The sequence below is a fragment of the Ochotona princeps genome, chromosome 15, assembly GCF_030435755.1.
Source record: "Ochotona princeps isolate mOchPri1 chromosome 15, mOchPri1.hap1, whole genome shotgun sequence".
NCBI classification, from domain to species: Eukaryota; Metazoa; Chordata; class Mammalia; order Lagomorpha; family Ochotonidae; genus Ochotona; species Ochotona princeps.
Genome location: NC_080846.1, coordinates 34,251,321 through 34,265,557, shown reverse-complemented (window position 1 = coordinate 34,265,557; position 14,237 = coordinate 34,251,321). Strand labels below are relative to the sequence as shown.

The 14,237-nt window shown below is 37.3% G+C and overlaps 1 protein-coding gene across 4 annotated transcripts in view; it reads right to left on the bottom strand.

The window, feature by feature from the left end:
* ACSS3 (acyl-CoA synthetase short chain family member 3) overlaps window positions 1-14,237 on the bottom strand; it is a 168,204-nt gene that overhangs the window by 19,039 nt on the left and 134,928 nt on the right. For 3 of the 4 annotated variants that reach the window (XM_058673280.1, XM_058673278.1, XM_004583066.3), the window contains 2 exons: window positions 4,706-4,787; window positions 2,111-2,233 (listed from right to left, as the gene is read on the bottom strand). In XM_058673280.1, coding sequence (XP_058529263.1) covers window positions 2,111-2,233; window positions 4,706-4,787 — 205 coding nt within the window. Of the gene's footprint in view, window positions 1-2,110; window positions 2,234-4,705; window positions 4,788-4,809; window positions 5,068-14,237 lie in introns of those variants that run through there. The other variant, XM_058673279.1, reaches the window with a different exon arrangement.

The window sequence follows — 14,237 nt, the reverse complement described above, 5'->3', positions numbered from 1 at the left end:
GGGAAAAATGGCTCTCATCAGATTACCTCGAGATAAGGAACAATGATATACTGATTACTAGGAAATCTGACTATGACCCAGAACATCACTGTGTCACATGCAGAAGAAAATGAGCATGCATGACTATTAAAAACCCTGTAATAGAAATAGCCCAAGAAGAATTGCAACCCAGAGATTCTTAGCACAGAAAAGGAAGTTGCCAGAAAAACGAAATCAACACCTTTTAAAGCTGCTCATGAACAGAACTGTAATGAAAAAGAGAAGTAAAAAAGACAACAGATTGAATGTGTTTGGCCTAGCAGTGCAGACGCCTACATCTCACGCACAAACGCCTGGGTTCAATTCCCTGCTCTGTTCCTGTCCGTCAAGACCCCAAGAGAAAGCAGTGATGGCTCAACTTCCTTCCACGCACATCAGAGACCTGCATCGCATTCCCAGCATATGTCTCAGCCCTAACTTCCATGCTGTGTCCTCCCCCTGAGAGAATTTAAAGACTAAACCAGGATACGGGAGCTTGCTCTCTCCCCTAAACCAATATTAAAAGAAATTAAAGAGAAAAATTAACTGGTAGATATCCATAGAGGGTATCAATGAAGGTAATCAAACTTTTAATGAAAATGATTTGAAATTTTAAGTTAAATGATGGAGACAGAGAGGCTAACAGTAACAGCATGATGAAACTGCTGCCTACAAGAAACTCATGTGAAATATAATGAACCACATGGGACAGAAAGAAAAGGATGGAAAATTGCAAGTGATTCAAACACAACTCAAAAAAGCAGAGTTCCTAAATCATTTTTACATGGAGTTCAGATCGTGGTCAATTATCATGAATCACAAAAATAAACATATAAAAGTAATATTTTACAGCCAGCTCCAACATACAAAAATAATTAAAATACATCAAGTTTGAGAAGGAAGTAATGAAATACCAATTCACAGACTGTACAGATAATATCCATACACCTACTAAAAATTCATGTAAAACTAATAAAGTTTAGCACAATCATAGATTGCATGTCAATACGCAAAAGTGAACTATTTTCTTCACTAGCCCCTAAAACTTACAAAGGCCAAAATTTTTAAGCACACTTAAAAGGTATATATAAAATCACATTATCACTCTGGGCAGCAGTTTCGTAGGATCTAACAACTTAACCACATCCTCACCATACAATCAATGAAACCATTATTGGTTTCCAGCCTGGAGAAATGCAAACATTTCATTCACACACACACATGCTCACACACGCTCACACACACTGTACTCAAATGTGTATAACAGTATTTATAGTTATCCCAAATTGAAAACAAACTATATGTCCTTCAAGAGATGAATGGAAGCATATACTTGGTAGTACATCAACACACAGACTAACTCAAAGCAACATAAAAGAAGAACTATAGACACATGCATAGGCAACAACCTGGATAAGTCTTTTCCAAATGAACTAATCCAGTCTTAAAGGTTACAACACTGTGTAATTCATGAAGAGCATTTTCAAGTAAACAAACACAGCTAGCAAAAATTGCCGAGATTATCCAAAGTTGCCAATGTCAGGACACTCTGATGGCATTATGAGGGGTTCTCTGGCTAAGCTGAGATTGGCCGATACCCTGCCTGTGGCATGGTTACAAGAATCTTGAAAGCAAAATATACATACCCTAGAAAAATTCTGAAATAAGATTTTTAAAAAGCCTCTTTTGGGAATCAGTGTGACTTACTCCGATGAAAAGTGTAGAGATTTAGTACAATCAAATGTTTAGATGCTCTATCACTTCAGAATAACATGTAAACCTGATACTTAAAACAGAAATCAATCAATAAGCCAGAACCAATCAAGCAACAGATATCAAAGCAAACCAAAGAGGTTCTTTCATTTAAAAAAATGCAAATGTCTAAAACGCCTCACTACCTCCCTACAGGGGTCAAGGAGCGTGGTGAAGATGAAAAGCTACAGGAAAGGTGAGAGACCCACTGCAGGAAGCGAGTCCCTGCTGCAAATGAAGTAAGTGGTACTTTTCAAAGTAGAATGATACAACACCAAGATGGCCTCCAGTTCAGCTCTGTTCCCAAACATACTGAAAACCACAATGGGCCAGTCAGTACCTCTTCGAGGGAACCTGCAGAGATCCTGTGACCTGCAACGTTGATCACATCATCAACTCGAGACATGACATACACATAGCCTTCTTCATCCATGTAGCCAGCATCCATGGTGTCATAGTATCCCTGAAAATGAGACTGAATTCAATAAAATGCAACCTTAAAGAATTTAGTCATCTTAAATTTGGTGAAATATACAATGAGGTACAAAGGAATTTACTGTAGGTATTTGGCCCTTCCATAATTAGGGTATGAAATTAATTTTTTATTTCAAAAGTGTAACAGAGTTGCCTTGTTCCTGTAACAGTCAGGAACAAGGTAAATTTTTCTTGTGTGTGCTGAAGGTAAGTGTTTGAACTTGCAGCTGCAAAGTTTATGAACCCAATTTCTTTTTTTAATGGAAAAGTAATAGCTCAATATTCTAAAACATTTTGGTATTACAGAGTAATTCCTTGACAGCATTCTTTTTAAATTGCATTAAATTTAAGAGCTTCAAAACTTTCTATGAATAATTTTAAATGTATCACTAGTTTATTAGCTTAGACTAGAATTTAAGCTTTAGTAAAATTTAATAGTAAGTATAAAATTCAGTTTTTATTCAACTCAGAAAAGCAGATTTTTTTCCTCACACAGAAAACACAATAATCAAGAACAATAAAATAGGAAGAACTATTTTATTTTCCCCACTGTTTTGTGTTATCCTGACATTTATGTTTCTAAACATGGACTCTAATACAAATTCCATTACTTAGTAGAGACTATGCTCTTATGTGAGCTGAAAAATCAACTTTGCCTTCTAAGACTTTTGTGAAGCCTGCATGAATTAGCGTAACAAAAACAGAACAGACTCTCTCACATCATGAGCTACCAATCATTGCCAGTTTGGGGATCTGGTGTTGGTTGAGCTTCCAGCATTCTATATCTTCCTGTTAATACATTTGGGAAGGCAGTGGGCCAGAGCTCAATTCTTTTGGTCTCGGCCACCCTCACGGGAGGTCAGAATGCAGCTGTTGGCTGCTGGTTTTGGCCTGGCCTAGACCTGGTTGTTCTTTCCAGACAGTGAACTACAAGACTGCTCTCTGTCTCCCTCTATTGATAGCTCTGGTTTTCAAATACATAAATGAACCCTTAAAAAAAATAATTAGCAGCTTTTCTATAATTCCTACAGTATTAGAGTAGTCAAGAGTGTGAACACTAGAGACAGACCTCCAAGTTATGTGAAATTTGGATAAGCCACCCAACCGTTGTGTGCTCCGATGGGAAGTCTAAGGTTGGGCTAGAATGCAGAAAACAGACTTACTTTATACAGCTTACCCACATACTGGTGTTTTGAGAGTTTTCAAGGTAGTCACAGTAGAACCATGTGTACATATCAATTTCCACTGTCAGGTTGTAATCAATCAAATCAGTATTCGGATAGGTTGGCTGTAGCTCATCAGGTAGACAGATTGGGTTACTGCAGTCAGCTGTGCTGACAAATTTTCCTTGCCTTGCCCTCTCAGGAGCGTGTTTAATCTTGGCTACTAAGGTCATTCAACTCTAAGATCTCTTCCAAAGAAAGCTACCTTAGCGTCATTTGTCTAGTTGATTAGCTCATCTGTCTTTTACTCACAGGTAATGAAGACAGAATGTCAAATAGTTGGACTCACTTTCTAAATGAAAATGCAACCACTCATTCCTTTTTATCTAACAGCATGATGCATGATGGAATCTTAGTGTTTCATTTTCAATCAGTTAAATTTTTAGCTGGTTGTTTAACATGGAATACTTGTACACTTTGTGAGGTACAGTTCAATATATGTGTGTGTGTGTGTGTGTGTGAGAGAGAAACAATCCAGGCAACTAGCCCTTCTACCTCCTTATTACTTCTTTGTCTCTGGGGCCTACCAGTTCCTCTCTTCCAATTCTTTACAATGATAGGGGAGAAAGAGTTAACAGGAGAGCAGATGGGTGATTTGGGGATTCTGATGAGCATTATCAATTCAGTACCATTATGAAAACAAAGTTGTCCTTGGAATGGACTACTATAGGACATAGTGGGAAACAGAAAGGTACTGAAATGCAGGGAACTGGGATAGGAATGTACTATGAGAACTCTGTATTTTGCATTTACATTTTAAAATTGAATTTTAAACAATTCAAAGTATAAGCAGGAAAGACAACAAAAGTAGATAACAGCAACATCTGGGAAAGCCAATTACATTTTGCTTGTATAATCAGTTGTAGAGCAGGCTAATGTATCTTATTGATACAAAATTCTGATCACTTGCTCTTAGTCTGTACTGAGGAATTCAGGGAGAGAAAGAGTCCTGAAAGTTCCCCAAGCAACCCTTACACCAAGGGTTGTCATATTCTAGGAAAAGCTGATAAGAGAAATTGAGAAATGTTTATGTCCAGTGATGGATAAAACATAAAACTAGCTTATTTAGATAATTGTGAGTTGGGCATCCTTATTGCTGAGAGATGGTGATTGGTTCACATATTCCTGAAAAGGTGCTTCTTGATTCATGATCCTGGGAACCAGCTGTTCTTTTTAATAGAAAAGGACTACAGAGAAGTACAAAATATTCTTTTATGAAAGTACTTTAAAGTTCTTACAGGAAATTTTTCAAAGTATAAATGCTTGAATGCTTCTTGATTTTTCCAAAGTCCAGAAAAGGCTCCAGGTGGTAATGGTAACCTTAACAAAGCAATAGAACATTTAGAATGGTAATAACGGTAACAAAAGCAAATTCATTACGGCTATTTTTTCCAGTGTGACAGATAATTATAATTCAAATCTGAAGTGTAATCCTTAAATCTTCTGCACAGTCCATGGCCAATCGAGCCCGAGTAGCTGCCCACAGTGAAGCAGAATTATTGAAAAATGACTGCAATTTCTGTAGAGTACACGAAAGGCAAGCACTTGGCATTCAGATAGTAATCAGCAATAACAACTGTTTCAAAAAGGGGCACAAAATCTGCAAAAAAAAAATATCAAAATATGCGTCACTAAATTACTTCTTCAGAGAAATATGCTTTCTTTTAAAGTAACAAGGCAACAGCTGTCGTCTTTGCCTGTCTGTAATGGAATGCTCCAATTACGCATCTTGTACACAATTAAAGATAATCCCAATCCACGTGCCTCCCTCCTCTGGGAATCCCCTCTCATTGCTCCGTCTTCCTTCTTCTCACAACCACCAAACATATGTGCTTTGGACACATGGAAATACCTGAGCGTATAAAATACAAAGCAACATAAAATGTTAATCTCCTCTTGGCAATCAGTACTTTCTTATGCTTCCATCTTTCCTTGTAACTTCAAATCAAAGCCGTTACATAAGAGTTTAATCCTTGTTTCTTCATATATTATCTATCTCCCTATGTTCTGAATAACTAAAAAAATCCCATATTGACTCCCTGTAGAAGTTTCTATTAATTTAGATATCCACTCAGCTTGTTATCTGGACAAATACTTAGATAATTTCAAGTTTTAGACACTGAAAATCTTGAGAATTCTTTCAATAAGAAATACTACACAGAGTTTTGACAGCAGGTGGATGCTGAAAAAATTATCGAAGTAGAGATGGTTACCGTCCACTTGAGGCAACATTACACACCCTCTCTTCAGGCTGTGTTGTTGGAGACAGACAAGAGGGAAGTGGGTGATCATACTCGACTTCCTGGGCACTTAAGTTTAATTGCTTATTTGCAGGCAGAAATCGTGTTCCAAGTGTGAACACCTGCTACTGTCTCCTTGGAAAGCCCAGCTGATATTGCTCAAGTCCACCACTCCAGTATTTTGTTAATGGTTTGGTGAGACATGCTCCCTTGTCGATTCCTTTTTATTTTTTGTATACAAAAGAAATTCTCAACCCTGAGCATTTCAGAACTTGATGCAATTACATACATGCGAAAGCTTTTGTACTCTCTGAATGACATCCACAGAAAAGTTGGTGTGGATGAGCTATTGCTGCTGCTACTCTTACTGCTGTTACTCTCACTAACCCAGCAGCCAAAGTGGACCACTCGTCCAGGTTCATTTAACCGATTGCTATGTGCACCCTTTTAAGCCATGCACAGAGTTTCACTTCAACAGTTTCATTTACTTCATTTTATGAAGATTATGAAAATGTGTTATGATTAATTACATTTAAATAAACCAATATTAAAAATTGATTCAGCAGTTTTAGGAAACTCTGGGCAAACAAGTAATGGGAAAATAAAGCAGTAGCAGTGAATTAAATTCCTAAATGGTTTCACAAGAGTAACATTAATGAGCAAAGCAGACCACATGCAAAATAAACAGTAAGAACTGATGGAGGTACATTTTGCTTTTTATATAAGGCATAATTTTCAATTGATCCCAAGAAATACATCCTAACATGCAGTCCTTTCTGCCTTTCATGGTGTCAATTTCGACATATACGGGTACCAGAAAATAGCTGTTACATTATAAAAAAAAAAGTCAGCAGTGATAATAAACAAAACTGACATTCATGCTGGTTTGAAGATAATCCAGAGTGGTGGGAGCCAATATTTATGCTGTTGTGCTAAGAATATTAAGATCAGCATTTCCATCATTTATCTATCTAAATTCAAAGAATTTTCCACTAGCATTCACGTTGCTTCCTCACAAAGCACTTACAAACACTTATAAATATGATACAAATGAATTATAATTCACAGTATTAATGTTCCTGGGTGGCCTCCTGTACATAGTATATGCAAATAGGACCAAGAGTTTATATAGCACATTATGTTATGAGTAGTACCAGAGAGGAAAATATCTCACTTGGCCAAAGTCGCTCAGATTACAATCTCTGTTTTTAAAATAAGACAACCTGCACTGGTTCATGTCCCAGCCTCTCTACTTCCCATTCATCTCCCTGCTTATAGCCTGAGAAAGCAGTAGAGGATGGCCCAAAGCTTTGGGACCCTGCATCCACGTGAGAGGCATCAGGAAGAGGTCCTGGAACCTGCCTTTGGATCAGCTCAGCTCTGGCCACTGTAGCCATATGGTGAGCGAGCCAGTGGATGGAAGATCTTTCTCTCTGCTTCTCCATTTTTCTATAAATCTGACCTGCCCTTCCAATAAAAACAGATTCTACCAAAAAACCTCTCACTTGAGAGAGATGTCAAACATTTCACTTGTTCCTTTGGAACATAGAAGTAGTAACAGTCACAGAACATCACACAAGATGGCAGGTAAATGTGTGTTAAAGAGCATAAGAAAAAGATTTAAGAGTGGAGGAGAGAATGAAAGAGGGAACACGAAACCTCAGAATATTAAAAAGAGAAAAGCAGATGCTGGAATCATCCTCACCATCCTACAGGAACATTTAGCAAGGAATCCTACACATACAATATGTGTTAGACATTGTGTGCTAGAGGAAATACCATGAAAGGGGTATAGAATGAAAAACTTTTTGCCACACACAGATTTGAATTTGTACTTTATGTAGGTACTTTCTGCTTTGCAATCAACATTCCTAAATCCTCCACACTGAGGCATGCACACTTGTGTCTGCAGAACATGAATGAGGGACAAAGTGTGAATGGAGCAAAGGGAAAACTCTACACCATCTTAAACATCATGAATAGGTGTGATGGTTAATGTTATATGTCAATGTGGCTAAGCCATAATATTAAAATAGTTTCTGAATAAACTGCTGTGAAGGCATTTTTAGGGTAAGATTAATGTGTACATCACTAAACTTAGAATCCCTTCCACAATGTGGATGAGCCTTACCCAGTGAAAGGCTTCAATAGAAACACTGATCTACTTCCCTGAAGGGAGAGGAAACTGCCCTAAGACTCAAACTGCAGCTACTCCCTGGGTCTTCTGCCCACCTGACCATAATGCAGAATCTTTGTTTTCTGATCCCCAAACTGCACAAGACAATTTCTTAAAATTAACTCCTGTCTCAATGTACACACACCCTTTGGGTTCTGCTTCACTTTCTCAATAAGCCTATAATAATGCCAAGTTACTAAACTTCTTTAAGGAAAAGTTGTAATAAAAATTTGTATTTCAGAAAGAAGACCCAAGGTAGTATGACTGACGTATTAGATAGAAACCACAGTAAAATGATGGAATTTAAGTGTGAGGACTGAAGAATAGAGAACCAAAGTTGATTTTAGAACTTCCAGGCTACATCAATGGTGATGGCAACACAAAAAAGAAAAAACAAAATACACTCAGTAAAATTCTGTTCAAATGAAGTGACATGGGGGTTTGAAGAGGTAGAGAGGAGATAGAGAATTTGGGTTGATACTTGATTTGAAGAACCTATGGTAGCACCAGTGTGGTTATCAAATAAAACATGAAGTCCTATTTGGGAGTCAGAATGGTGGTTGCCAGAATGGGTGGATACATAGATGTGCTCAGCATGGCAGCTAAGTAACAAAATCAATGTTAGAAATTGGTAGGGTGAACCAAAGATTAGGGACCAGGAAGGATAAATCCAAGCCCAATGATATTGTTGAAGCAGAACCAAAGAAGGAAGACCACTGAACATGAAAAAAAAGAATTTATACATATATAAGAATCAGGAGAGTTCATTATCATAGGATCCATTGAGAGCGGAGTTTTAATTATGAACAACTCCTTAACGTGGGCAAACAAAGAAATAAATCTGGTTGCAAGTTGATTCAACACTAACCACAGAATTCTCCAAGTAAAATATTCAGAGTTGTAACTTCAGGGTAATGGAGCTGGTATAACAGTGGTGGTGATTAAAGAGCAAACAGGAAGGCAGCAGAGGTAGCAAAGTGAGACTACATATACAGTTGTAGGGGCTGGAAGGAGTCATGTAAGCAAGTAGGTTAATACAGAGACAGGTGATCTAATACAGGGAAGATTTGAGTTGAAGTACCCAACGCACACAAGATGAGATTATAAACATGAAAAGAAATCACAAGAGGCACTGCTTACAGAACTAATCAATTTATGTATTAACTTATGTATTTATTTCTTCAATAGATATTTAGTCCATGAATCATATTCTTCAGTCATTATGCTAGGCATTAATCAAACTACAATATACATTACATCTCAGGTGCTAGGGAAGACCAACATATTATAAGCTACAAGAATTCAGTATTTTTGAATAGAAAAAATATTTTCAGAATGGAGAGTATTTGAGACTTTCTCTCAAAAAAAAAAAAAAGCATGCACGCACATACACACGTTCTAGCTCATACACACCTTCTATTAAGATATTACTTTGCTTCTCATGTTTCCCATAGCATATTCATAGCTTTTTTAAACATTTACTTCTTTTTATTGGAAAGGGAGATTAACAGAGAGAAGAAGAGACAGAGCCAAAGCTCGTCTGTCTGCTGGTTCATTCCCTAGACGGCCAAAAACACAAGGGTTAAGCTGGTCCAAAGCTAGCATCCAGGAGTTTATTCCCAGTCTCCCATGTGGGTACCAGGACTCAAGACTTTAGATCATCCTCTGCCCCTTTTCTAGGCCATAACAAGAAGCAGATGAGAAATGGAGCACCCAGAACCTGAACCAACATCCACATGAGAGCTTAGCACTTGGAGGTGGAGGATTAGTCAATCAAGCCATTGCACCAGGCCCCGTAGATATTATATATAATATATAATATATAATGTATAATATGTAATATAATATATAATTTTGTTATATATAAGCAATAAATACAATGTTACATAATTACATGATTATATGTCACATATTAGCATTTACATTCTTCCATGCTAAGCATATAGATCCTAATATATATGTACACACACACACACACACACACAAACAAAACATGCCAGAGAAGGAGTTTTCGCAGTATTCCAAGTGCACAGTTTTCTCCTTGTGAATACCTTCAGATCATAATCCAATATGTGCATTTCTCCCTTTACAATACTGTATTGAAGTTCTTTCCTGAAGTTTTAGGAAAAGAAGAGTTCTTTAATTACAGTGGTATAAGCAGAGTTCAATTGTAGAAAGAATGAAATCATGAAAATAGTAGAAATGGACCACTGAACACCTGTATTCATCCTTCAAATGAAAATCAAAATCAGTCGCCACTCTATAACATCTTCCTAACTCTTCCAAGCAAAAAACTTGGAGGAGACTAGGATCCAGGAGGATGTCCCCGGCCTTTACACCTCTTTCTATTGTGAATCAAGTCTTTTAGAGAATGTCTCCAACAGAAGACACCATTCTGAATACGGCAGCAGATTAACTGAGGCTGGAGGGATACCTGTGTGGAGGAAGGCACGCATACAGAAAAACCTTTAAATAGCCAGAACAAGAGAGTGTCAGTAGCCCTAGAAAAGAACACATTCCTAGCCAATCCAAGGTGCCTACTTCTAAAACTAAGACAGATCTGTAATCTGTGTTTATTTCTCCGACAGAGTTCCCAGGCTAACAAGTAAATAGAAAGCTCCTGTTCCCTATAGAATGTTGGTATTAAATTCTAACTATACACTCCCACACTGTTTACTCCCCCTGTTTTCCTTTTGTGTATTTATTTTAGGTCTTATCATATTACAAGAGACTGACTACACTATAATTTCTTCGTGTCTTGGTAAACAAAACAAACTTTGTAGTGATGTGATTCCAGCTGTGCAACTAACAATGCTCAGTTACTCAAAATTGAAGAGAGTATCTTCCCATTAGCCACTTCATAGAGATGTTAAAAGACTCCAAAAATCATACTGAAGTATGCTGATGAGATTCAGAAGGAACAGATCACAGTGCTAGAGCATTACAGATTTTACCCAGAGGACATTCTGGGAGGAAGAAAGCATTTCTGTTCATTTCGCAATACAACAATGGCCGATTCACCCCTGTGAAGTTGTATAAAGGGAAACAAACATCATTGAGGGCCAAGAGTTCAGGAACTGGAGAATGAGAAATTGGCAGTCACTAAAGTATAAACCAATGGGCTGATTGCAAACAGCTTCCTCGTATTTCACCACTGCCCATGGGGCACAGGTCAGACAAATACAGCATAAGATGCACAAAGCAGCCTTCAAAGGGAACACAGGACGATGTGAGAACAATGTACACCCATCAGAAAGAAACAATGATGTATGGTTTTAATAACAGTGAGCACTGTGATAGCAAGGAAGGCAGATAAATGTTTCTTTCATGTCCTTTCTCTGTTGCCTGGAAATTACTGACTCATGATTTTATTTCTGCACTTTGGAAATCTGGATGAAATTACAGAAGCACCTTCTAAAACTCATGAGCATTTTATATTCGTAGCAATTCAGAGTAACTTTCCCACTCAATTAACTAGATGGATTGGGTTTCAAAACCAAAGAATTTTCTAACATGATGTGGACATGAAATCTTCTCTTACACTATAAAGGAAAATTCTGTGAATGCAAATAACCTACTAAAACTAACCCATCCATGTTTATTACATCCTAGTGCTTCCGGAAGTTTAGAAATCACAGAAATGTCTGCCTTCTAGTGAAGGGGTACTCAGGAGGACAGAGCAACGATTCCCAGGATGCCAAAACCAAGGAGATGGAGAAAGCCAAATGCACCAGGAGCTTTTTGTCTTCACATAACAGTTTCTTGACATGTAAATGTTCCATTAACATTCACTGCTACAGGCTACCATGGAAATACTCTGCCTATACCACAGGCAGCAGTTGGGATATGTAAATAATTTTCAGGTTCTTGAGTTAGGGTAGACAATGTGAATTTCAAAAGGAGATGCTTACTCTTTTAGATGAAGGAAAGTTCCTGAAAAAGGTTTTCCAGGAATAGTCTGACAGAGGAAGAGAAAATGGGAGTGAGAGAAGAGGAACACAAAGGCTGGGATGTTGGTGGTACCTTTTCCTGATCATTGCTAGCTTAGAATTATAACACGATAATGTGAATAATATTTACAAGTATGTACTTTCACTGTTAACCACAAGGAGACACTAACTTCCTCCTTGTGTCATATAGATTGCTTCCTCAAGTAATCTATATAAAAAAAAATTGGGTACTGCAAAAACACTGTAGTTTTTATATGAGACTACCTTGTTCTGTCTTCTCTAAATGGATGGGAGGCTAAACCACTCATAATTAGAGTGACAGATCCCAGGGGGAGTTTAAAATGTACTGGCATCAAAAATAATCTCTGGGATATTGTAGCAGCTCCTTTATAGAATAGATGACTCACTTACACTTAGGCTATATAAAATGTGTGTTGCGAGACTGCTTTCAAAAGCTCTTGAAAGCATGTACTTTCCCAAGCTAGCTAAACATTCATACACAGTCAAGTTCAAAATATAATGTTTTTAGCAAGCCCGTCCAATTCCTCTGGCTGTTTTTCATCTAACGAGTCAAATTTCAACCAATTCTATGTTGCAATGCATTCTTTTTCAGAGAAGCATACAATTGCTAATTTCAATACCCAATTTTCCCAACTTGTTGGCTATGTGGTTATGAAACTGAAACTTACAAAAGAAAAACATGTTTACTGACCATGAGTGTGAGAATTATGTATTACACTTACTAATTTTTCATATTCAAATGCCTCTCCCTGAGGAAATATGTCTTTCTATTACTGCTTTTCATGAAACTATACCATTATGAGAATGTCATGAAACATAAGTTGTTTTAACACTAATAGAAATGATGGGGGAAATCTCTTAGAAGGAGACACATGATGTTCTTTATTTTTAGCAACCTATTCTGATGTTTTCTACTACTTAAGCTTTACTAGTGAAGATTTTAAAAAATTGAATCCAAAAGAAAGCAGATGCAGCCATAATTACAAAAAATAAACAAAACAGATTCCAAAGCAGTGAACAGAGACACAAAAGTTTAATATATGATAAAGAAGTCAAATCAGTAAGAAGAAAAGAACCTGCAAATACATGTGCATGTAATATTGCAGCACTGAACACATGGAGGAAATATCAAATACAAATGAGATAGATTCAACTACAGTTAAGAGTAGCAGGTGTTAACAGCCCAGTTTCAGCAGTGTACACATCAAGGAAAATTAGAGTCTTAATGCACCTAAGATAAAAAAAAAGGATGGGCTCGGCAGCGTGGCCTGGTGGCTAAGGTCCTCGCCTTGATCCCATATGGCCGCTGGTTCTAATCCCGGCGGCTCCACTTCCTCTCTGTCTCTCCTCCTCTCAGTATATCTGACTTTGTAATGGAAATAAAATAAATCTTTAAAAAAAAAAAAGGAAATACAAAACACTTCATCAAACACTTGCAAAATGTGCATTCTCTCAGGTCATAGAACACTCCTCAAAATGGATGCCATACTCCTCAAGATGGGGCACAAAGCAAATCTCAATAAATTCATAAAAGCTGACGACACATCTATTGATTTTTTCCCAACCACAATGCAATAAACAAGAAATCAAGAGTACGAAAGACTTTATGAGCTATACAAATACAAAGAAATGAAGCAACTTATTTCTGAGCAACGAATGGATTGGGGAAAAAGTCAAGAAGGAAATCTAAAATTTTCTTTGAACAAATAAAAATGGAAACATTACATATCAAAACCTGCGGACACAGAGGCAACACTGGCAGGATAGTTTTTGTTTTAGGCTTGAAAGAACGGACACTCCGCCCTGTGGTTAAGATTGTCACTCTCCACATTGGAGGGCTCAGGTCAGTTCTCAGCTCTGGTTCCCCACTCCAGCTTTTCACCAGTCCAGATGCTAGCAGTCAGCAGTAGTGGCTTCTGCTAGCATTGTGGGATGTATAAATTTGATTCCTGTCTCCTGACTCCGGCTTCAGCTCAGTCCTACCCATAACTGGACTTGTAGGAACTGAATCAGTAGATGGGAACATATTCCCTTCTTTCTCCCTCTTTCAAATAAATAGCACTTCAGAAAATCAAAGATTTATCACTAGAATTAAAGGAATTTAAAAATGAACCAAACCCAAATTAGAAGGAAATAAATAGTGAAAATCAGAGCAGAAATAACTGAAAAGATTAAAAGAAAACAGAGAAACAATGAAATCAAGAGTTGGTTTGTTGAAAATATAAGCAAAACTAGCAAACTCTTAGCAACATGTAGAAAAAAGATTGAAATAATGAGGAACTTTTTGTAAATGTAGACATCATAACAGATTCCACAGAAATTCAAAGTTAAAAAGCATTATAAACAACTGTATACCAACTTTCATAATCTTGATTAATTTTTA